At 44.9% G+C, this 19,785-nt stretch overlaps 1 protein-coding gene across 1 annotated transcript in view; it reads left to right on the forward strand.

Annotated features, from left to right (window-relative positions):
- The first annotated feature begins 276 nt into the window (after nt 1-276).
- The window catches only part of SMAD4 (SMAD family member 4), a 112,078-nt gene continuing 92,569 nt past the window's right edge, over nt 277-19,785 (forward strand). Inside the window, exons 1-3 of the mRNA XM_030192951.1 lie at nt 277-350; nt 7,034-7,258; nt 8,146-8,458. Coding sequence (XP_030048811.1) covers nt 8,219-8,458 — 240 coding nt within the window. The 5' untranslated portion in view covers nt 277-350; nt 7,034-7,258; nt 8,146-8,218. The remainder of the gene's footprint in view (nt 351-7,033; nt 7,259-8,145; nt 8,459-19,785) is intronic.

Consider the following 19,785-nt stretch of genomic DNA (forward strand, 5'->3'; position numbering starts at 1 on the left):
GTATGCTGCACAAACTGGCAAGTTTGAAAACATAAGTGAGATTAAATAAAAATACTACAACAATAAAGAACGACAACGTGGTGAATGCAACAGCTGTTGCTTTGTTTTGAGCGTACCCAGACGCATGACATCACGAGACGGCTAGCGGATGCGCGAGGAAGGGGAAACGGAGATCAACCTACTTGGCTTCAACTGTTTGACGTCATACCATCTCCTGTTCTCAATCTAACTCCTTGGGTCCTCATCTGACGTAATTTCCTGTTTCCGGTAAGGCGGGCGGGATCCAACCGAGGGTGACAAGAAGTTGTGTGTGAGAGAGGGGTCGGAGAAGGAAAACTGCGGGACTAGTGGTGGGTGTATGAGTTTGACGGTAGGAGGGAGCCATGTCGGATCGTGGACGGGGAGGACAGGGGGAGACATGTTGGATCGGGGACAGATGGCTAGACCACCGTGAGGGGAGACTTGTCTCCGAATGCGTGTGAAGAGGGGTGCTTGGTGTGTTTTGAAAGTGGCTAAATGCGTCTGACTTGGCATCTCTGACAGTGTGAGGATTGCTGTCTTCAGTCTGGGAACCTTTCTGGTCACTCATGTTCTGAGAATTTTACTTTAATGCTAAATGGAAACATTTATTTGTTATGATTGTAGCTGAAAACTGCAAGGACTCTGGGGAAGGATATTTTAGGAGGAGGGGTTGAATTAGAGATCCTTTAGCTCTCTTTGAGCGTGTAAACCTCCCTTCTGCGCGAAGCTAGTTCTCACAGAGTGTTTCTGTGTGGACTTGCTCTGAATGTCAGCAGCAGGTGGGTGAGGAGCTATAAGTCCCCAGCTGGCCTTGATAGTTGCTTTGTTTTCACTCTGACTGGAAGAGTTTTTCTTTTTAATTTGAGTAGGACTTAGGTACATCTGCACTGTATAGTAACTTATTTATATAACCTGAGGATAATGTGCTTCCAGGAGCTGAGTTGCATGCGTGTTTATTTATAGAATGTATGTTGTCTATTTGAGTTTGTATGAACAGTTCTGCATTTTGACCATGTAAAATGTGGGTGCTTGATCTCGGAGGACCATACCTTGATGCAGCCGTTGGCGAAACATATTCATGTTGGTTGTGGGTCCTGTTATAAATAAGTACACATTGGGGGGGGTGTCTTTTACTATAGATGAGTGCATGTTAACTGCAGCAAGTGTCATAGGGATAAAATGGGTTCTGCGGCAGGTAACCTGTGCTAGCCTTTAGTAAAAGACCCCTTTAGTGTCTAAAAGCATACTATAGAATAAGTTAAAATGAGTGGAAATAAAATTTAAAAGAAATGATTTTGGTGAGCCATAGGGCTGTGTTCCTATGTGAAGAATTGCCACTGAGGTTTGAAATTTATGACTTTTGGAGACATTTTGTAAGCTATAGGACATTACCAAATGAAAAGAAGCTAACATAAACAGGCAGCTGATCAGAAGAAAACATGGGTGCTAGAGGCTGCGTTTGCTCCTACCCCATGATAAGAACCGGCGAGCATGTGAAACAACAAGCTCGTCATCTCTGACCGCAAGTAGCATTGAAATGCAAGGTAAACAGGGCATTAACTATTCCTTCCCAGTGCTCAGCGGGCAGCGCACCAAACCCTATGCCAGCTTGGAGCATAGGTGGGACACTACAACAGAGGAAGAGCTTTCAGGGCCGCCGAAGGCAGTGTGCCTACCTCACTGATATTGCCGGAGGCCCGGAAAATTGAAGAAGACAGTGGTACTTCGAGCCAGAACTAAGGGAGTGGGTAGGAGAGAGCTGAAGGCGGTTAGATTGAGATGGCCGCTGAAGCTCATGAGGTTGATCTCCCTTTCCCTCTCCTCTGCGTACCCGTCATCCCCTTGCCCAAACAAAGCAAACAAATCTATGAGCTGCTTTATCCACGTTGTTCTTTATTGTTGGTAGCATTTTTATTGGACCTCACTTATATTTTCAAAGATGCTGGCTTGTGTAGCATACGAATGTATACAGAGGAAGTATTGGTTTCATCTAATTAATTCTAAATCGTAATCATTGTGTCATTTGGAGGGGCTGGTTATAGGGATTCACTCTATTCTGATGTTTTCACCTAGTAAAGGGCCACCAAAACAGACGTTATGAGTATCAGGTGCTTAACAATCAGACTTACTATTTAATTACTTTTTTAAATCTGTACTTATAATTAGGTTGAGACCTGGGAGCATTTAACATTTTTTTTTTTCTGTGCCTACATTAAAAGAAAAAGATGGCATGTGGAACCTTGTTCCTTTTGCTTTGTGGAATGAAGTGGTATATTATAAAAATGCACTTTCCTTTTTTTTTTCTTACTACTGTTTCACAGAGAAGGTATTGAATAATGAGGGAAGGGTTTCCTTTGTGGAGAACTGTCCAGAGTCAGTCTAAATGTGCCAACATTGTCCAGTTCAGCACACTGTTAGCTGCCAAAATCATACAACGTTAATTATGTTCAGTGGGAAATAAATCTGTTGGCTCAGGCTGCTTGCTATGTGAATGTTCAATCACTGTTTCATTATTGCTACCAGTTATTACATATTAAGGCATAGGAGCCAACTTTTCAAAATTATTGGGGGTGCTAAGCCCAATGGAAATGACCCCTCCCTGGACACATACAAGGAATTTTCTCAATATTGGGGGTGCTCAAGCACCCACAGCACCCACAGAGTCAGCTCCAATGTATTAAGGGCATTTGTTTTAATTTATCGAGTCCTTTCACATGGTTTTGCTTTTTAAACCCAGAGGTTACATGATAGCATTGTGCTTATTTGAATTAGGCTTTCTGTACAAGTTTTGCTTGATTTGTCTTTATTTGAAATAATAAAAAGTTTTAAAACACATTGTCAACAAAGGGCGGTGCTAGGTGGGGGTGGGGGCCAGGGTCCCCACCAAGCTGGTCTGCACAGGGCCCTGCAATTGCTAATACTGGCCCTGAGTGTTGGGGAATCACACTAATATGCACTATATATTGTTTAAGAACGTAAGAGTAGCCATACTAGGTCAGACCAATGGTCCATCCAGCCCAGCATCCTATTTTCCAAACATTGGCCAAGCCAGGTCACAAATACCTGATAGAAACCCAAATCGTGACAACATTCAGTACTACAAATCCCAGGGCAAGCAGTCGCTTCCCATGTCTGTCTCAATAGGAGATTATGGACTTTTCTTCCAGGAATATGTCCAAACCTTTTTTAAACCCAGATATACTAACTGCTGTTACCACATCCTCCAGTTCCAGAGCTTTATTCATTGAAAACATATTTCTTCCTATTTGTTTTAAAAGTATTTCCATGTAACTTACTTGAGTGTCCCCTAGTCTTTGTACTTTTGGAACGAGTAAAAAATTGATTTACTTCTACTCGTTCTACACCACTCAGGATTTTGTAGACCTCAATCATATCTCAGAACATAAGGACTAGATTATTATTCTTAGGTTCAGATAAAGTTTATTTACAGTACTGTACATATAATGCAGTAATTTTAGCTCTCAGTTTAGTGATCTTATTCAAGATAAATATGGTTAGCAAGGCAAACTGGAATAGACTGAAGGTCCATTAAGCCCAGTATCCTGTTTCCAACAGTGGCCAATCCAGGTCACAAGTACCTGGCAAGATCCCAAAACAGTACAATACGTGTTATGCTGCTTATCCCAGAAATAAGCAGTGGATTTTCCCAAGTCCATTTTAATAATGGCTTATGGATTTTTCTTTTAGGAAGCTATCCAAACCTTTTTTTAAACCCCGCCAAGCTAACTGCTTTTACTACATTCTCTGGCAACGAATTCCAGAGTTTAATTACATGTTGAGTGAAGAAATATTTTCTCAGATTTGTTTTAAGTTTACTACTTGTAGCTTCATTGCGTGCCTCATAGTCCTAGTATTTTTGGAAAGAAAAAACAAGCGATTCACATCTACCCGTTCCACTCCACGCAGTATTTTATATACCTCTATCATATCTCCCCTCAGCCATCTTTTCTCCAAGCTGAAGAGCCCAAGCCATTTCAGTCTTTCCTCATAGGGAAGTCGTCCCATCCCCTTTATCATTTTCGTCACCCTTCTCTGAACCTTTTCTAATTCCACTATATCTTTTTTGAGATGCGGTGATCAGAATTGCACACAGTATTCCAGGTGTGGTCGCACCATGGATCGATACAAAAGCATTATAACATCCTCATTTTTATTTTATTTTCCATTCCTGTCCTAATAATATCTAAGATTCTATTTGCTTTCTTGGCTTCTGCAGCACACTGAGCAAAGGGTTTCAAAATATCGTCAATGATGACTCCTAGATCCTTTTCCTGGTCTGTAACTCCTAACGCTGAACTTTGCATCTTGTATCTATAGTTTGGGTTCCTCTTTCACATATGCATCACTTTGCACTTGCTCACATTAAACATCATCTGCCATTTGTGTTCTTTTGTCATTTTGGGGCCCTATTACTAAAGCTTAGTGTAAGCTAAATGCTCTGCATCCTGTTTTTTTTTTACCTGTGGGCCACTTGGCACTTAGCATGTGCTAAGCCTTAGTGAGAGTGTCCCTTTGTCATCTTTTAGCTTTTTCTTTTCGTTTCTTTTTTTCCCCTTCTTGTTCCTTGTTTACTTTTTGCTTTTCATACACACTTGATCACCACCTCCAGCCGTAACATCTACTTCTTTAGGTTTATTTTTCTACCTATTCGCTTCCCTTCTTTCCAGTTTTGTGGTCAGTTGCTGTTACAAAATCCAGGGGTATAGTTATCAACGTGAGCTACTGTTAAGGCATGTTATTTTAGCATGGGTTCCATTTTATGCAATGAGCCATAGTTACTAATAACTGGCGTTAACAGTAAAATAACATGTCTTTGCAGTAGCCCACATTGATAACTTGGATGATAGAGTGGGATGATGCTCTTTCTTTGTAGCACTCCTCTGGGATTTTGTTTCTAGGCTTTGCATTTTCTTATCCTGGGTCTGTTGCTTATCTTGTTCTCTCTGACTGTGGCTTAGGAGTATCCTGTATTTGTTACTGGACAGGGTGTGTTCCCTAAACATTTTTCTGTGGTGTTCCAGTTTACCTAAATTTGGAACTTTGGAAGAGGCTAAGTAGGAGCTTTCAAAATCCATCAACATTGCTTTTTTTTTTTTTTTAGAAAATGAAAATCTGATCATAGTGAGTTTGTGTTAAATGCAGTTCTAAAAATACAAGTCTTTGTTTAGCATGAGAGCTCTTAAAATACTTTAGATTATTGGTTAAGCATGCTGTCTGGCTGGGTCAGACTGATTTTATTATAGACAAGATTAAAATACAAAGTGTGCATTTTGTTGTTGTTGGTGTTTTCAGCAAGATAATAGAAATGATATGAAGATAAACCATTATTATCTTTACCACATAGGAGTTCTAACACATGAGCAGTGGAAATATAGAACTTATTGGCTTCCTATGGAGGCAAGTATTTTGTTTAAATTTTCTTACATTCTTTTAAACATTTTACAAGGTGAAGCCCCTCATATGTGTAATTTATTTCATTTTTCAATGATAACTAGGTCCCATTTATTATGTAGTCCCCCAGCCTTCACTTTTCATAATCCTAAAAGGAAAAAATTGAAAAGTTTATTTCTTCTTTTCAAGCAAAATAGTGGAAAGCATTGCCAGAGCAGATTTGCTTAGTCTCAAATTATAGATTATATAGAAAATGTTTGTCCACGTTATTCTAGAAATATGTACTAATCATTATGGGGCCCTTTCACTAAGCTGCGCTAAAAAGTGGCCTGTGGTATCGGTAGTGTAAGGCTTTTGTGTGCGCTAAGGCCACTTTTAGCACGGCTGTAAAATGGCTGTGTTTCCTATTTCCCCCATTTAATGGCTATTCACTAATTTCCCGGTTAACATGGCATGAAACATTACACCTATTTACTAGGCAGTAAGGGCTCCCACACTAACCATGCACTAATCTGTTGGGGCCCTGTTTACTAAGCCACGCTAGAGTCATGTTAGCGTTTTTAGCGCACGCTAACTATGTAGGTGCCCACAATATTCCTGTGGGTGCCAACAGTGTACGCTAATTATGTGCATGCGCTAAAAACGCTAGCGCACCTTAGTAAACAGGGCTTCTTAGTGTGCATTGATGCAGCTGGTGCTAACTGATTAGTGCTGGGCAAGTCTACTCTCCGCCCCAGTGCTAAAATATTTTCTATTTTTTAGTACATGGGCAGCGCACGCCAAACACAAAACTACCACGGGACGCCAGAGTGCACCCTGCGGTAGTGGATTTTAGCCTTCAGTAAGTACATGTTAGAGTTTACCACAGCTTAGCAAAAGGGCCCCCTTTGTAATTGAGATTCTATTAAGAAGAATATGGGAACTTTAACTCTTTGATTCCTGGATGACTGTTCCTTCTCTTAACTTACTTTTAGTGGTGTTTCTGGTATATAAGTACTGGATGATATGTTATACCTTCTGTACAACAAAGATTTAACGTCGCAGAATACCTTAGTCTAGTTTGTGTATATCAGACTTTATAATTAAATTATACTACTACTATTGCTACTACTTATAATTTCTATAGAGCTGTACACTTGAACTTGAAGAGAATTATTTTCTTATAACCCAGTCCCCTTTCTGTTATCTTTTAACCTCCTTCAAAAGTGAGAACCCAAGCTTAATATCAGTGCTTTCTCTTTCCTGTCCTACATGGGTTGTGGTTGTACAGCTCTTCCAGCTCCTGCAGGTCACAGCTGCAGCCTCTTGCTGGTCCCGCACATTTGCAGCTGCACTTTCCTTCTACTGATCGTGACTGCACTGTTCCTTCTTCCTGCACTTATGGCAATCCTGGCTGCTTTGTTTTTCCTACTGTTGCAGGTCATGGCAGTAGACTCTTTAGTCTTGTATGGTTTGTGCCTGCAAATTCTGCACCAGATTTTATATACGGTTACGTTCGACAGGGGAATTCTATGCAAATTCTGTGCTGTGCAGTTGCATTAGAATTTCCCCAGATGTGTTATTTTATCCAGGTTACTTGTTTCTCCTCTCATTTGTTTAGTGTTTGCTGCCTGATTTAAGATGCTGGTGTTTTCAGCCCCAGGTGCCTGCTATGTAGGGTGTGCTGTGGCCAGAGCTGGTGCATTACTTCTCTAGGGTGTTCAACTCCTGCCCTCATGAGCACCTTGTGTACTGGCTTGTCCTCATCTCTCGCAGCTCTAAGAACAGGAACCCGAGTGTCTTCCTCTCTGCCTCCCGATTACAGAATCTTCAGAGAAAGCAAATGGTATTACATATACAAATGATTAGCAACTCTTCTCCTTATGCATATTACCTGTGTCAACAACAAATGTTTTGTTTTAGTTGTTACATTTGATTCTTGTGATGTAGTAGAATTTAGCAGTTTTATATTGCGACTTTTGTTTAGTATTTTCTTAAAGTACTTGTCTTGGGTGTATTCAACTGAGAAATGTAGTTTGGGATAATGTTTCATGGGATGCCTTCTGCTGCTGTTTGTATGATTGGATATAAGAATGCTTGCAGGCCCCCTTTTTGAGAGCCTGATTTTCATTATCGTGCGTTTCATCATTTGGAGATGAATATTATTTCTGTTTTGTAATTGTCAAATGGCAACTGCATGGCTCTGGGTAACTAAGTAATTTTAATACAGATAGCTTAGTTTTTAGATTAAAATTGAGTTTGTTCTGTGTGTTTCCACTGAGGCCAGGCTTTTGCTGCTTGGGCAGAGCTGGGATTGTTTGCAGTGGTAGCATTCCCAACCTTGGGGCTTGGCAAGAGTGTTGTCATCTCTTAACTATGTATCTAGTGGCCAGACTTGGGTCCATCCTGCTTCTGACCCCCCTGGCCAGTGACGTGTCACTGTGATGACTGAGCTAGGTTTGGAAGGGGAATATAAAAATATGGGGAAAAATGAGTAATTGTGAATGAAGGCTTCTGTAGCCCAATATATGCTTGTTATGATTTGATCTTGAACCCCAAAGGAATTGAGGGAAATGCCTGGGTCATAATGACGAAATATTAAATTTTTATGGTAGGTATAGTTATTTTGGAGTTAAAGTTTTGTGGATTTAATCTACAAATTATTATTTATAGTAATTTCAAAGCTTGATTTCTGATTCATAACTGTAATCTTTTTTGTCACTTTGCTCACAGCAGAATCTGTGCCTCACCTCGCATGGCAGAATAGAATAGCAGTCCATAGAAGAAGCTGGATCCCATTGAGAGTATGTCTATTACCAACACACCGACAAGCAATGATGCTTGTCTGAGCATTGTGCACAGTCTGATGTGTCACCGACAAGGTGGAGAAAGTGAAACCTTTGCAAAACGTGCAATTGAAAGCTTAGTAAAGAAGCTAAAGGAAAAGAAAGATGAATTGGATTCTCTGATTACAGCTATAACTACTAATGGATCTCATCCTAGCAAGTGTGTGACCATACAGAGAACACTGGATGGGAGGCTTCAGGTTGGTATAAATAGCCGGCTGTTTTGCTTTCTAGAGTGGCCATAATAAAACTGTCTTGTAGACCATAGTCAGCTTTGATAGGAGGCCTACAAGAGGGTCATCACTGAGAGCTCAGTGCTAACAGCCTTTACTGAAATGGCAGTTTTGATGCTGGATTTCGCATATCTTCTCATGCAGCAAACAATTCCAAATATATTGAAAAAGATATATAGATAGATGTAGATATATAATGTATTTGTTCTCTCCACTGAAGAATGGGCTTGGGGGACGGAGTGATTTTTTTTTCCCCCTTAGGTCTACTGCAACTCTCTTAGGGCTTGAGTTACTAACGTTGCGTTCTCAATCCCGATTTTTAAAAAGGGTTCTAGGGGTGATCTGGTAAATTATAGACCGGTAAGCCTGACGTCGGTGCTGAGCAAAATAGTGGAAACTATTATAAAGAACAAAATTATAGAGCACATAGACAAACATGGTTTAATGGGATAGAGTCAGCATGGGTTCAGCCGAGGGAAGTCTTGCCTCACCAACTTGCTTCATTTCTTTGAAGGCGTAAATAAGCATGTGCATAAAGGTGAGCCGGTTGATGTAGTGTGTCTAGATTTTTAGAAAGCTTTTGATAAAGTTCCTCATGAGAGACTCCTGAGAAAAATAAAGTGTCATGGGATAGGAGTCGAGGTTCTGGTGTGGATTAGGAATTGGTTATTGGACAGAAAACAGAGGGTAGGGTTAAATGGGTCATTTCTCTCAATAGAGGAGAGTGAACAGTGGAGTTCTGCAGGGATCTGTACTGGGACCGGTACTATTTAACATATTTATAAATGATATGGAAATTGGAATGATGAGTGAGGTGATCAAATATGCAGATGATACAAAACTATTCAAGATTGTTAAAACATGTGCAGACTGTGAAATATTGCAGGAAGACCTTATGAAATTGGGCATCCAAATGGCAGATGAAATTTAATGTGGACAAATGCAAGGTGATGCACATTGGAAAGAATAAGTTGAATCTTACCTGATACTAGGATCCACTTGGGGGTCAGCGCTCAAGAAAAAGATCTGGGTGTCATTGTAGATAATACACTGAAATCTTCTCAGTGTGTGGCAGCAGCCAAAAAGCAAACAGGATGCTAGGAATTATTAGGAAAGGGATGGTGAATAAGACTGAAAATACTATAACGCCTTTGTATTGCTCCATGGTATGTCCGCATCTTGAGTACTTCATTCAGTTCTGGTCGCCGTATCTGAAAAAAGATATAGCGGAATTAGAAAAGGTTCAAAGAAGAGCGACTAAACTGATAAAGGGGATGGCACTCCTCTCGTATGAGGAAAGGCTAAAGAGGTTAGGGCTCTTCAGCTTGGAAACGAGACTGATGAGGGGAGACATGATTGAGGTCTACAAAATCTTGAGTGGTGTAGAACAAGTAGAAGTAAATCGATTTTTTACTTGTTCCAAAAGTACAAAGACTAGTGGACACTTGAGGAAGTTACTTGGAAATACTTTTAAAACAAATAGGAGGAAATATTTTTTCATTCAACGAATAGTTAAGCTCTGTAACTCTTTGTCAGAGGAAGCGGTAACAGCGGTTAGCGTATCTTGGTTTAAAAAAGGGTTGGACAAATTCCTGGAGGAAAAGTCCATAGTCTGCTATTGAGACAGGCATGGGAAGCAACTGCTTGCCCTGGGATTTGTAGTATGGAGTGTTGCCACGATTTGGATTTCTGCCAGGTATTTGTGACTTGGCTTGGTCACTGTTTAGAAAGCAGAATACTGGGCTAGATGGACCATTGGTCTGACCCGGTATGGCTACTCAAGGGGAACAAAGGCTTATAAACCAGGCCTGTAATGCACACCTGCAGACCACTGGCAGAAATACATATAGCCATCATCCCCCCCCCCCCCCCCGTCATCACTCAACCTCATTCTTTTGCTCTGGCTCACTATCCTTTCATCTCTGTTTTGCTGTCTCGTCCTCCTTCACTTCACCTAATTTTTTATTAATTTCTGCCCCCCAGTCTCATTTCCTTTGTCTTATCTCCCTCCTCCTTTACATTAGACATACCTCTGCAATAGAGTCCCCATTGTGAGATATGTCACAAAGAAAGTGCCTTTCCTAGTAGCAGTAACCTTAGCTGGAAGGATCATTGACCTTTAAGCCTTAGTCACCTGTTAACTATAGAGTCAATTTCATTACTGTAAGGTAGTCCTACAAACTCGTCCAGAGATTCTTCTGAAGAATGTAACTTTCCTCCACATCGGTATGTTTGTCTCTTTTGACTTTAGCAAACTTGCTATTGCAGTGATGCTAATTGGTTAGCTGCATATAATTCAATTTTGTTATGATCAACTGAGTATTCCTGTCACCAACAGAGTCAGGCTTTACCAGATCTACTGCTAGTACCGTAGCTATCTTGAAATCTGCATCTCTAGAGATCTACAAAGCAGCTACCTGGCCCTTGCTACCAGGGCTGTGGAGTTGGTACACCAAAAGGTCATTTGCAACTCCTCTCTTTTCTACTGTCTGACTCAGACTCCTACTGATATTAGGCTTTACGTTTTTTTTGTTCTGGATCTAAAGCACTGGTAAATATATCTTTTCTGTTAATGAGGAAGCTTCGTCAAATCTGTAAATTTTTTGGTATAGAGCAATTTTGATTGTTAGTGCAAATTTTGTTGCATAGTTGGGATTATTGCAATATTATCTATCTGGGTTGCACTAAGCAATCATTAAAGAAACTTTAGACAATGCAGGATACTTTGCTACGTTTAATTTTGTCTCTAAAAATCTGACTGCGTAATGTATGTTAGACTTCATTGGCTTCCTATAGAGCCCAGAGTCTGGTTTAAGTTTTCATGCTTCCTCTACAAAATACCATATGAACTTGCCCCATATGACCTCTACGATCATTTTCTTTTTCATACTTCTCTTAAAGTCAGTAGGAAATGCAACTTTAATTTTTTTTTCTCTTGCTTTCAGTAAAAGGGAAGAAAAGACTGAGATTAGTGGATGGTTTATTTGCATTTCAAGTGGCAAGAATAGGAGAGGAGATTTCAAATACTTTGGCAACATCCTTAAAGTTTTTTAGGATGAATATTAAAATACTGCTTTTCCAGAAATTTGTTCTGTCTAATAAGTAGTAACTTTAAGTAGCTTTTGGCTTAGTTGTGTCCATAATTCCTGATTATGTTCAGTCTCTTTAAATTGCAATCCACTTAGACCTGTGAGGTAAGAACAGACTATTCCATATCATCAAGCTGATCAATCCATAGACTGGTGGGTTGTGTCCATCTACCAGCAGGTGGAGATAGAGAGCAAACTTTTGCCTCCCTATATGTGGTCATGTGCTGCCGGAAACTCCCCAGTATGTTCTCTATCTCAGCAGGTGGTGGTCACACACAGCAGCAGCAGCTCTGGCTAGGCCTCCAAGCCTAATTTTTAGGTTTTGTTGAGTGCCTGGGGTTGAGGGCTCTTTTGAGCAAGTGCAAACCTGGTGGTGCCAGGTCCCTCCTTTTCTCCCCCCTCCCGCTGGCTCCGTTAAAAAAAAAAAAAAAAAAAAAAATTTTAAACGTCTTTAAAGGCGTTTATTTCGACGTTTATTTAAGCGTCTATTGCAGCTACTCACTGGGACACCAGGTCGTTACAACTCGGAGCGGACAGCAGGTAATTTTACCTTTTTATAGCGGGCGGGGGTTCCCCGATTCTTCTCCTCGTGGCACATGGCGTCGGAGGGCGAGGGCGCAAAGGGTCGCTCCCCGGGTCGCTTGAGCGCTTCTAGAGGGGATGCGGGGGTCTTAAAGCCTGATTCGCCCTTGTTGGGTGGCAGTTTCGTGACCGATGAATGTCCCGGTCCTTCCTCCGGCGTGGCGGTTTTTCCCGCCATAAACGCCCATCCCCCGCTCCTCGCCTCCGCCATTTTGGCCGGCCACGCGGCTCGGACGGCTTCTTCTTGGACCGCCCTTGAGGTTGGAGACATTAATGCCATGAACGCCCTTAATTTGGGCGACGGCACAGAAGCGGCTAAAGTTAAGAGCCGTTCTTCCCGCGCGGCTCCTTCGCGGAGTTTCGCGCCGGACGCCATTTTGGATGCGCAGCAGGCCTCTCCCCCGCTGTTGCGAGCGCCGGTTGAGAGTGCGCCTAGGGCTGTTGCCCAGGCTGCGGAAGTGCACAGTCTGGGGGGTTTCTCCCCCGAGTTTGTTTTGCTGCTGCATCAGGCCTTCCTCATGCACAACGCTGCCCCCGCTCCCTCGTCTGGTAAAGAGGTTGAGGTTCCCAGAGGTAAACGCCCTCGGGTTGATTCCCAGGCCTTGGAGGAATTTGTCTCCTCCGATGTAGATGAGGGCAGCGTGTCTGAGGTCTCCCAACGGTCCTTTGCGGATTCCTTGGAGGAGACGGATCCCCGCTCGGATGGAGCGGATGACCCCTCTGCAGCGCGGCTTTTTCGCCCAGAGGATTTGCCCAACCTGTTGTTACAGGCCATGGACACTTTGAAGATTTCCTCTCCGGAGGACGTCTCTCCCTCAGCCCCTGTTGGCTCTGCCATTATGCTGGGGACGAAGCGCCCGCCTAGAACCTTCCACGTGCATGATGCCATGCACACCTTAATTTCGGCTCAATGGGATGTCCCAGAAGCGAGCCTTAAAGTGGCTAGGGCTATGTCCCGCCTCTATCCTTTGGCTGTGAGTGAACGTGAGGCCTATCTGTGGCCTACCGTGGATTCTTTAATCACTGCGGTGACTAAGAAAACGGCATTGCCGGTGGAAGGTGGCACGGCCCTAAAGGACGCCCAAGACAGGAGATTGGAGGCGGCCTTAAGGTCGTCCTTTGAGGCGGCTGCTTTAAGTTTGCAGGCCTCAGTTTGCGGCTCCTATGTGGCCAGGGCGTGCCTGACTATGGTGCAGCGGGCTTCCCCCTCGGATCATTCCTTGAGGGATGATTGGCCAGCCCTGGAATCGGGCTTAGCCTATGTGGCAGACTTGCTGTATGATGTCTTGAGAGCCTCAGCTAAAGGCATGGCTCAGACAATCTCTGCGCGGCGGTGGCTTTGGCTGAAACATTGGTCTGCTGACCACGCCTCTAAATCCCGCCTGGCTAGGTTGCCTTTTAAAGGCAAGCTGCTCTTTGGGGTCGAGCTGGACAAAATCGTGACCGATCTCGGCACATCTAAGGGCAAGAAGTTACCAGAGGTCAGGGCTCGGGCTAGTGCTCGTCCCGGTACCTCCAGAGGACGGTTTCAGGAAGCCCGTCGGTACCGCCCGGGCAGGTCGGGTTCTTCTGCCCCCTCTTCCTTTAAGAGGCATTTCTCCCCCAAGCAGCGTTCCTTTCGCAGAGACCGCCGTCCCGGAGGTGCTCCCTCCGGTCCTCCCCCAGGGTCTCGTACCCAATGACGGGGTCTTGGTCCACGCCCCAGTGCAGATTGGAGGACGGCTGTCCTCGTTTCTGGGCGAGTGGACCACAATAACTTCAGACGCTTGGGTGCTGGAAGTCATCAGAGACGGCTACAAGCTAGAGTTCTGCCGACCCTTAAGAGACGGGTTTGTACTCTCTCCCTGCAAGTCTCCGGTCAAAGCTGTGGCAGTGCAGCAGACTTTGGACAATCTGATCCGCCTGGGTGCGGTCGTTCCGGTGCCAGAAAGTCAGCTTGGCAAGGGGCGTTACTCCATTTACTTTGTGGTACCAAAGAAAGGAGGTTCTGTCCGGCCTATCCTCGACCTCAAAGGGGTCAATCGGGCCTTGAAAGTGCGGCACTTTCGCATGGAGACTCTCCGCTCTGTTATAGCGGCAGTGAAGGCAGGGGAGTACCTGGCTTCCTTGGACATCAAGGAAGCGTACCTGCATATTCCCATCTGGCCTCCTCATCAACGCTTTCTGCGTTTTGCAGTCCTGGGCCGACACTTCCAGTTCAGAGCCCTCCCGTTCGGGTTGGCTACTGCTCCGCGGACCTTTTCCAAAGTAATGGTGGTCATAGCGGCCTTCCTGCGAAAGGAAGGAGTACAAGTCCATCCTTATCTGGACGACTGGTTGATCCGAGCCCCCTCTTATGCAGAGTGCGGCAAAGCTGTGGACCGGGTAGTTGCTCTTTTGAGCTCCCTGGGATGGATCATCAACTGGGAGAAGAGCCAGCTGCGCCCGACTCAGTCCCTGGAGTATCTGGGAGTTCGATTCGACACCCAAGTGGGCAGAGTGTTCCTGCCAGACAATCGGATTGTCAAACTTCAGGCTCAGGTGGACCAGTTCCTGGTAGACTCTCCTCTTCGGGCTTGGGACTATGTGCAGCTGTTGGGCTCTATGACGGCCACGATGGAAGTAGTGCCCTGGGCCAGGGCTCATATGAGACCACTACAACACTCTCTGCTGCAGCGCTGGACTCCGATGTCGGAGGATTATGCGGTGCGTCTTCCCTTGGATCCAGCAGTGCGCAAGGCGCTGAGCTGGTGGATGCAGGCAGACAAGTTGTCTGCGGGAATGCCTCTGGTGACCCCAGAGTGGATTGTCGTCACGACGGACGCCTCATTGTCGGGCTGGGGAGCCCACTGCTTGGGAAGGACAGCGCAGGGGCTCTGGTCTCCTGCAGAGGCGAAGTGGTCTATCAACCTCCTGGAACTCAGAGCCATTCGGTTGGCGCTTTTGGAGTTCATCCCGGTACTGGTGCTGAAGCCTGTACGGGTACTGTCGGACAATGCCACGGCTGTGGCCTATGTCAACCGCCAGGGAGGTACCAAGAGCGCCCCTCTAGCCAAGGAGGCTATGAATCTTTGCCAGTGGGCGGAAGCGAACCTGGAGCAGCTTTCAGCGGCCCACATTGCCGGAGTCATGAATGTCAAGGCGGACTTTCTCAGTCGCCATACCTTGGAGCCCGGAGAGTGGCAGCTATCTGCTCAGGCGTTCTTGGACATCACGAAGCGCTGGGGCCAGCCGAGCCTAGATCTGATGGCGTCATCGGCCAATTGCCAAGTGCCGCGCTTCTTCAGCAGAGGACGGGACCCTCGATCCCTGGGAGTAGATGCTCTTCTCCAACAATGGCCGACACAAGAGCTTCTCTATGTGTTCCCACCCTGGCCCATATTGGGCAGGGTCCTAGACCGGGTGGCAAGACATCCCGGCAGGATAATCCTGGTGGGTCCGGATTGGCCCAGACGTCCCTGGTATGCGGACTTGATCAGGCTCTCAATCGACGATCCTCTGCGGCTGCCAGTGGAGCAGGGCCTGTTACATCAGGGTCCCGTGGTGATGGAGGATCCCTCCCCCTTTGGTCTTACGGCCTGGCTATTGAGCGGCAGCGTCTGAGGAAGAAGGGCTTCTCAGACAAGGTCATCGCCACTATGCTGAGAGCGAGGAAACGCTCTACTTCTACTGCTTACGCCAGGGTTTGGCGTATCTTTGCAGCGTGGTGTGAAGCAGGCTCACTTTCTCCCTTCACTGCTCCAATTTCTTCAGTGTTGGCGTTCCTGCAAGAAGGTCTGGACAAAGGCCTGTCGCTCAGTTCCCTTAAGGTCCAGGTAGCGGCTCTGGCTTGCTTCAGGGGCCGCCTGAAGGGTGCTTCCCTGGCTTCCCAGCCAGATGTGGTGCGCTTTCTCAAGGGAGTTAATCACCTGCGCCCTCCTCTGCACTCAGTGGTGCCTGCGTGGAATCTCAACCTGGTGCTAAGAGCATTGCAGAAGCCGCCGTTTGAACCCTTGTCGAGGGCATCTCTGAAAGACCTGACGTTGAAAGCAGTCTTTTTGGTGGCTATCACTTCAGCCAGAAGAGTTTCCGAGCTCCAGGCGCTCTCATGTCGAGAGCCTTTTCTGCAGTTCACTGAGGCAGGAGTGACTATTCGCACAGTGCCTTCCTTTCTGCCCAAGATTGTTTCTCGCTTCCATGTGAATCAGCAGCTCTGTCTCCCTTCCTTTCGTAGGGAGGACTACCCAGAGGAGTACTCTGCTCTTAAATATCTGGATGTGAGACGAGTCATCATCAGATACTTGGAAGTGACCAATGATTTCCGGAAATCGGATCATCTGTTTGTCCTGTTTGCAGGTCCTCGTAGGGGTCTGCAGGCTGCTAAGCCTACAGTGGCAAGATGGGTCAAGGAAGCCATTGCAGCGGCTTATGTGGCCGCAGGGAAGGTGCCGCCTATCCAGCTGAAGGCTCACTCCACAAGAGCTCAGGCGGCCTCGATGGCAGAGGCCGGTTCCGTCTCCTTGGAAGAGATATGCAAGGCGGCAACTTGGGCTTCGGCCCATACATTCTCCAAGCATTACCGCTTGACTGTGGCTGCTCGGGCGGAGGCCCGGTTTGGAGCTTCAGTGTTGCGGTCAGGGATTTCTATGTCCCGCCCTGGGTGAGTACTGCTTCGGTACATCCCACCAGTCTATGGATTGATCAGCTTGATGATATGGAAGGTAAAATTATGTATAATCATACCTGATAATTTTCTTTCCATTAATCATAGCTGATCAATCCATAGCCCCTCCCAGATATCTGTATTGTTTTATTCTGGTTGCATTTCAGGTTCAAGTTTACTCTTCAGTTACTTCAGAAAGACTTCGTGTTCAAGTTTTTTCACTTGGATTCTTCAAGAGTTCAGACGAGTTTGTGTTACAGTGAGCTGCTGCATTCCTCTCCCCTCCGTTTTACGGGGCTGGATTGAGACTTATAATTCTGCCGGCACTCCCTCCCGCTTCGTGCGGCTGTAGGGCAGTTTTGTACCCCTCCCGCTTCGGCGGTGTTCGGGTCAGTCAGCTCCTCCCGCGGTTGCGGTTGCAGGATAAGCCAGATCCCCCCGCATCGGCGGGTGTGGTGTCCCTCCCCCGCTCCGCGGGGATGAGCTGGACGGATTCCCCTCCCCCACTTGTGTGGGGATGAGCTGGGTTAATTCCCCTCCCCCGTTTCGGCGGTGGTGAGCTGGGCAGAGTGTCCCTTCGTGGGTGTAATTCTCTAAGTGCTGAGTCCTGCGGATGGAGCTTTGATATCGACATACTGAGAAGTTTCCGGCAGCACATGACCACATATAGGGAGGCAAAAGTTTGCTCTCTATCTCCACCTGCTGGTAGATGGACACAACCCACCAGTCTATGGATTGATCAGCTATGATTAATGGAAAGAAAATTATCAGGTATGATTATACATAATTTTACCTTATTTTGGAGTTGGAGTCTGTAGATTTGTACTTCGACTCCACCTAAAATTGCATCCGACTCTGACTCCACACAGTCCTGCTTGCTACATACTTTTATTTTACACTATTTCCTGGACCAGCCCTCAAACGGGCAGTTCCTTTGGTCAAACAATACTGAACAGTCTGTCCATATTTATTTATTTATAGCATTTATACCCCACGTTGTTATCCCAAACAAGTTGGGTTCAATGTGGTAGCAAAGTACAATAAGGATTGAACAAAAGTAAAAGACAATAAGAGTTATAACATCGTAGCAGCAGAATGACTCATTTGAAAATAACAAGCTAGCTAAGAGAATTAACAGTGGTCAACAGTAGCAAGGAATTCACTAAATAAAAATGCTTTCAACAGTTTAAGAAATTTTAGGTAATCAGAAACATGCCTAAATGACTTTGAGAGGGAATTCCATTTCTTAGTAGCTTGGTATGAGAAACTGGCATTGTGAATTGATTTGTAACGGAGATTCTTACAATTCGGAAAATGGAGAAGTAAGTCTGTTGACGCAGGATGGGCATTGCGTGATGGTAATTGCAGCAAGTGTTGCATGTAATCAGGTAGAAGACCGAACAAAATTTGATAAACAAGGGTGCACAGTTTAAAGCTGACTCTTGCATTTATAGGAAGCCAATGCAACTTGATTAAAAGAGGGGCTAATTTGGTAAACTGAGCGGCTTTGTATAAAAGACAAACCGCAGTGTTCTGGGCTGCTTGAAGATTTTTGTGATTTTCAAAACTGAGTAAACAGCATTACAATATGACGTTTTCAGTTCTCGATATGTATGAAGGGGTTGCTTGGCAACAGTGGGGCCTTCCTCCTAATGCTGGAGCAATCTGAGCTGGGGAGTCTAATTTAATCCAACTTGTCAATGGAGAAAGCGAAGTTGCTTACTTGTAACAGATGTTTTCTGTAGACGCAGGATTGATAGGGCACACTGTAGGAGTAAACCAGTAAGTCACCACCTATACGTAGGTAGAGACGTGTAAATAATCTCTATATATAAAAGGCACCACCAACGTTCTAAATGAAGCCTCCAGCCAACGGACATGTGAAGGGGGAGAGATATCCGGTTTCCCCATGAGTGTCTGCCCCGCCCTCGCTCTTTCTGTAACACAAACAGTGAAGGAAAACGCAGCAAAGCACGAAATCAAATCGCTCTCTCTGTAACAGTGAAGGACTCAGAGGGGGGAGGGGAGAGAGGGCAGAAGCCCTCACTATCTCTGTAACACAAACACAGCACAGCAGGAAACTTAACACTGAAGGACTCGACTCCGAGGGGGGAGGGGACAGAGAGCACAGGGGAAGGGAGAGAGGGCAGAGGGCAGGGACACACACACTCCCACATGCACACAGAAGAAAACCTTGCTAGCCCCCGTTTCATTTGCATCAGAAACGGGGCTTTTTTACTAGTATTTTTATAAAGCACTCTGGAATTATTGTATTGACATCGCGCCTCCTGACTAGGAAGATCTGAATTCTTACTCATTCTAGGTATAATCATAAACAACATAGTAACAAGTACAATAACATTGAAAGCTTAATTATTTTTAAAAAGTTATATATCCAAGAATGAAAATTGAAATAGGATTTAAAAGCTTTGTACCAATGCTAGATAAGCTTAGAATGAGGTTAGGAATAAATGTTCTTTTAACTTTTTAGCTCAAACACTTACTAGAAGTTAATTGGAATAAACACACACTCCCTACAGCACATAATCAGGCTATCTATTTATTACCCAATAGCAATTACAGAGCTTGCCTTACACAACCTGACAGGCAAGTCTCTTTTCCCTCGGGAACAGCTGCATCAGAAGGTGGTCTCTCATAGGCCAGGCACACACTAAAGCGTTCCAGTAGATGAACCAATCAGATGAATAGAGAGAAGTTCGAAGCAGTTTATGAGATAACTTGTGATAAAGTAGATGCCCTTTTTATATCATTTTGATAAAAGCAGTGCCTCTGATGATAGGTGATTGTTTTTGCCCTGTATGTCATGATTTGAAAAACCACAAGAATGTCTTTTGAAATCATTCTGGAGACTTGCTCCAAATTCTGGCATCAGGGAGACTGGGATCAACCTAAGGGTCCTTGCCATGGTTGCCCACATTCTTGTATCAGCCAAAGGGGGCGGGTCACTGGTATTTTCGTTCTGAAGTGCAAGCATTGTCAAA

The sequence above is a fragment of the Microcaecilia unicolor genome, chromosome 2, assembly GCF_901765095.1.
Source record: "Microcaecilia unicolor chromosome 2, aMicUni1.1, whole genome shotgun sequence".
NCBI classification, from domain to species: Eukaryota; Metazoa; Chordata; class Amphibia; order Gymnophiona; family Siphonopidae; genus Microcaecilia; species Microcaecilia unicolor.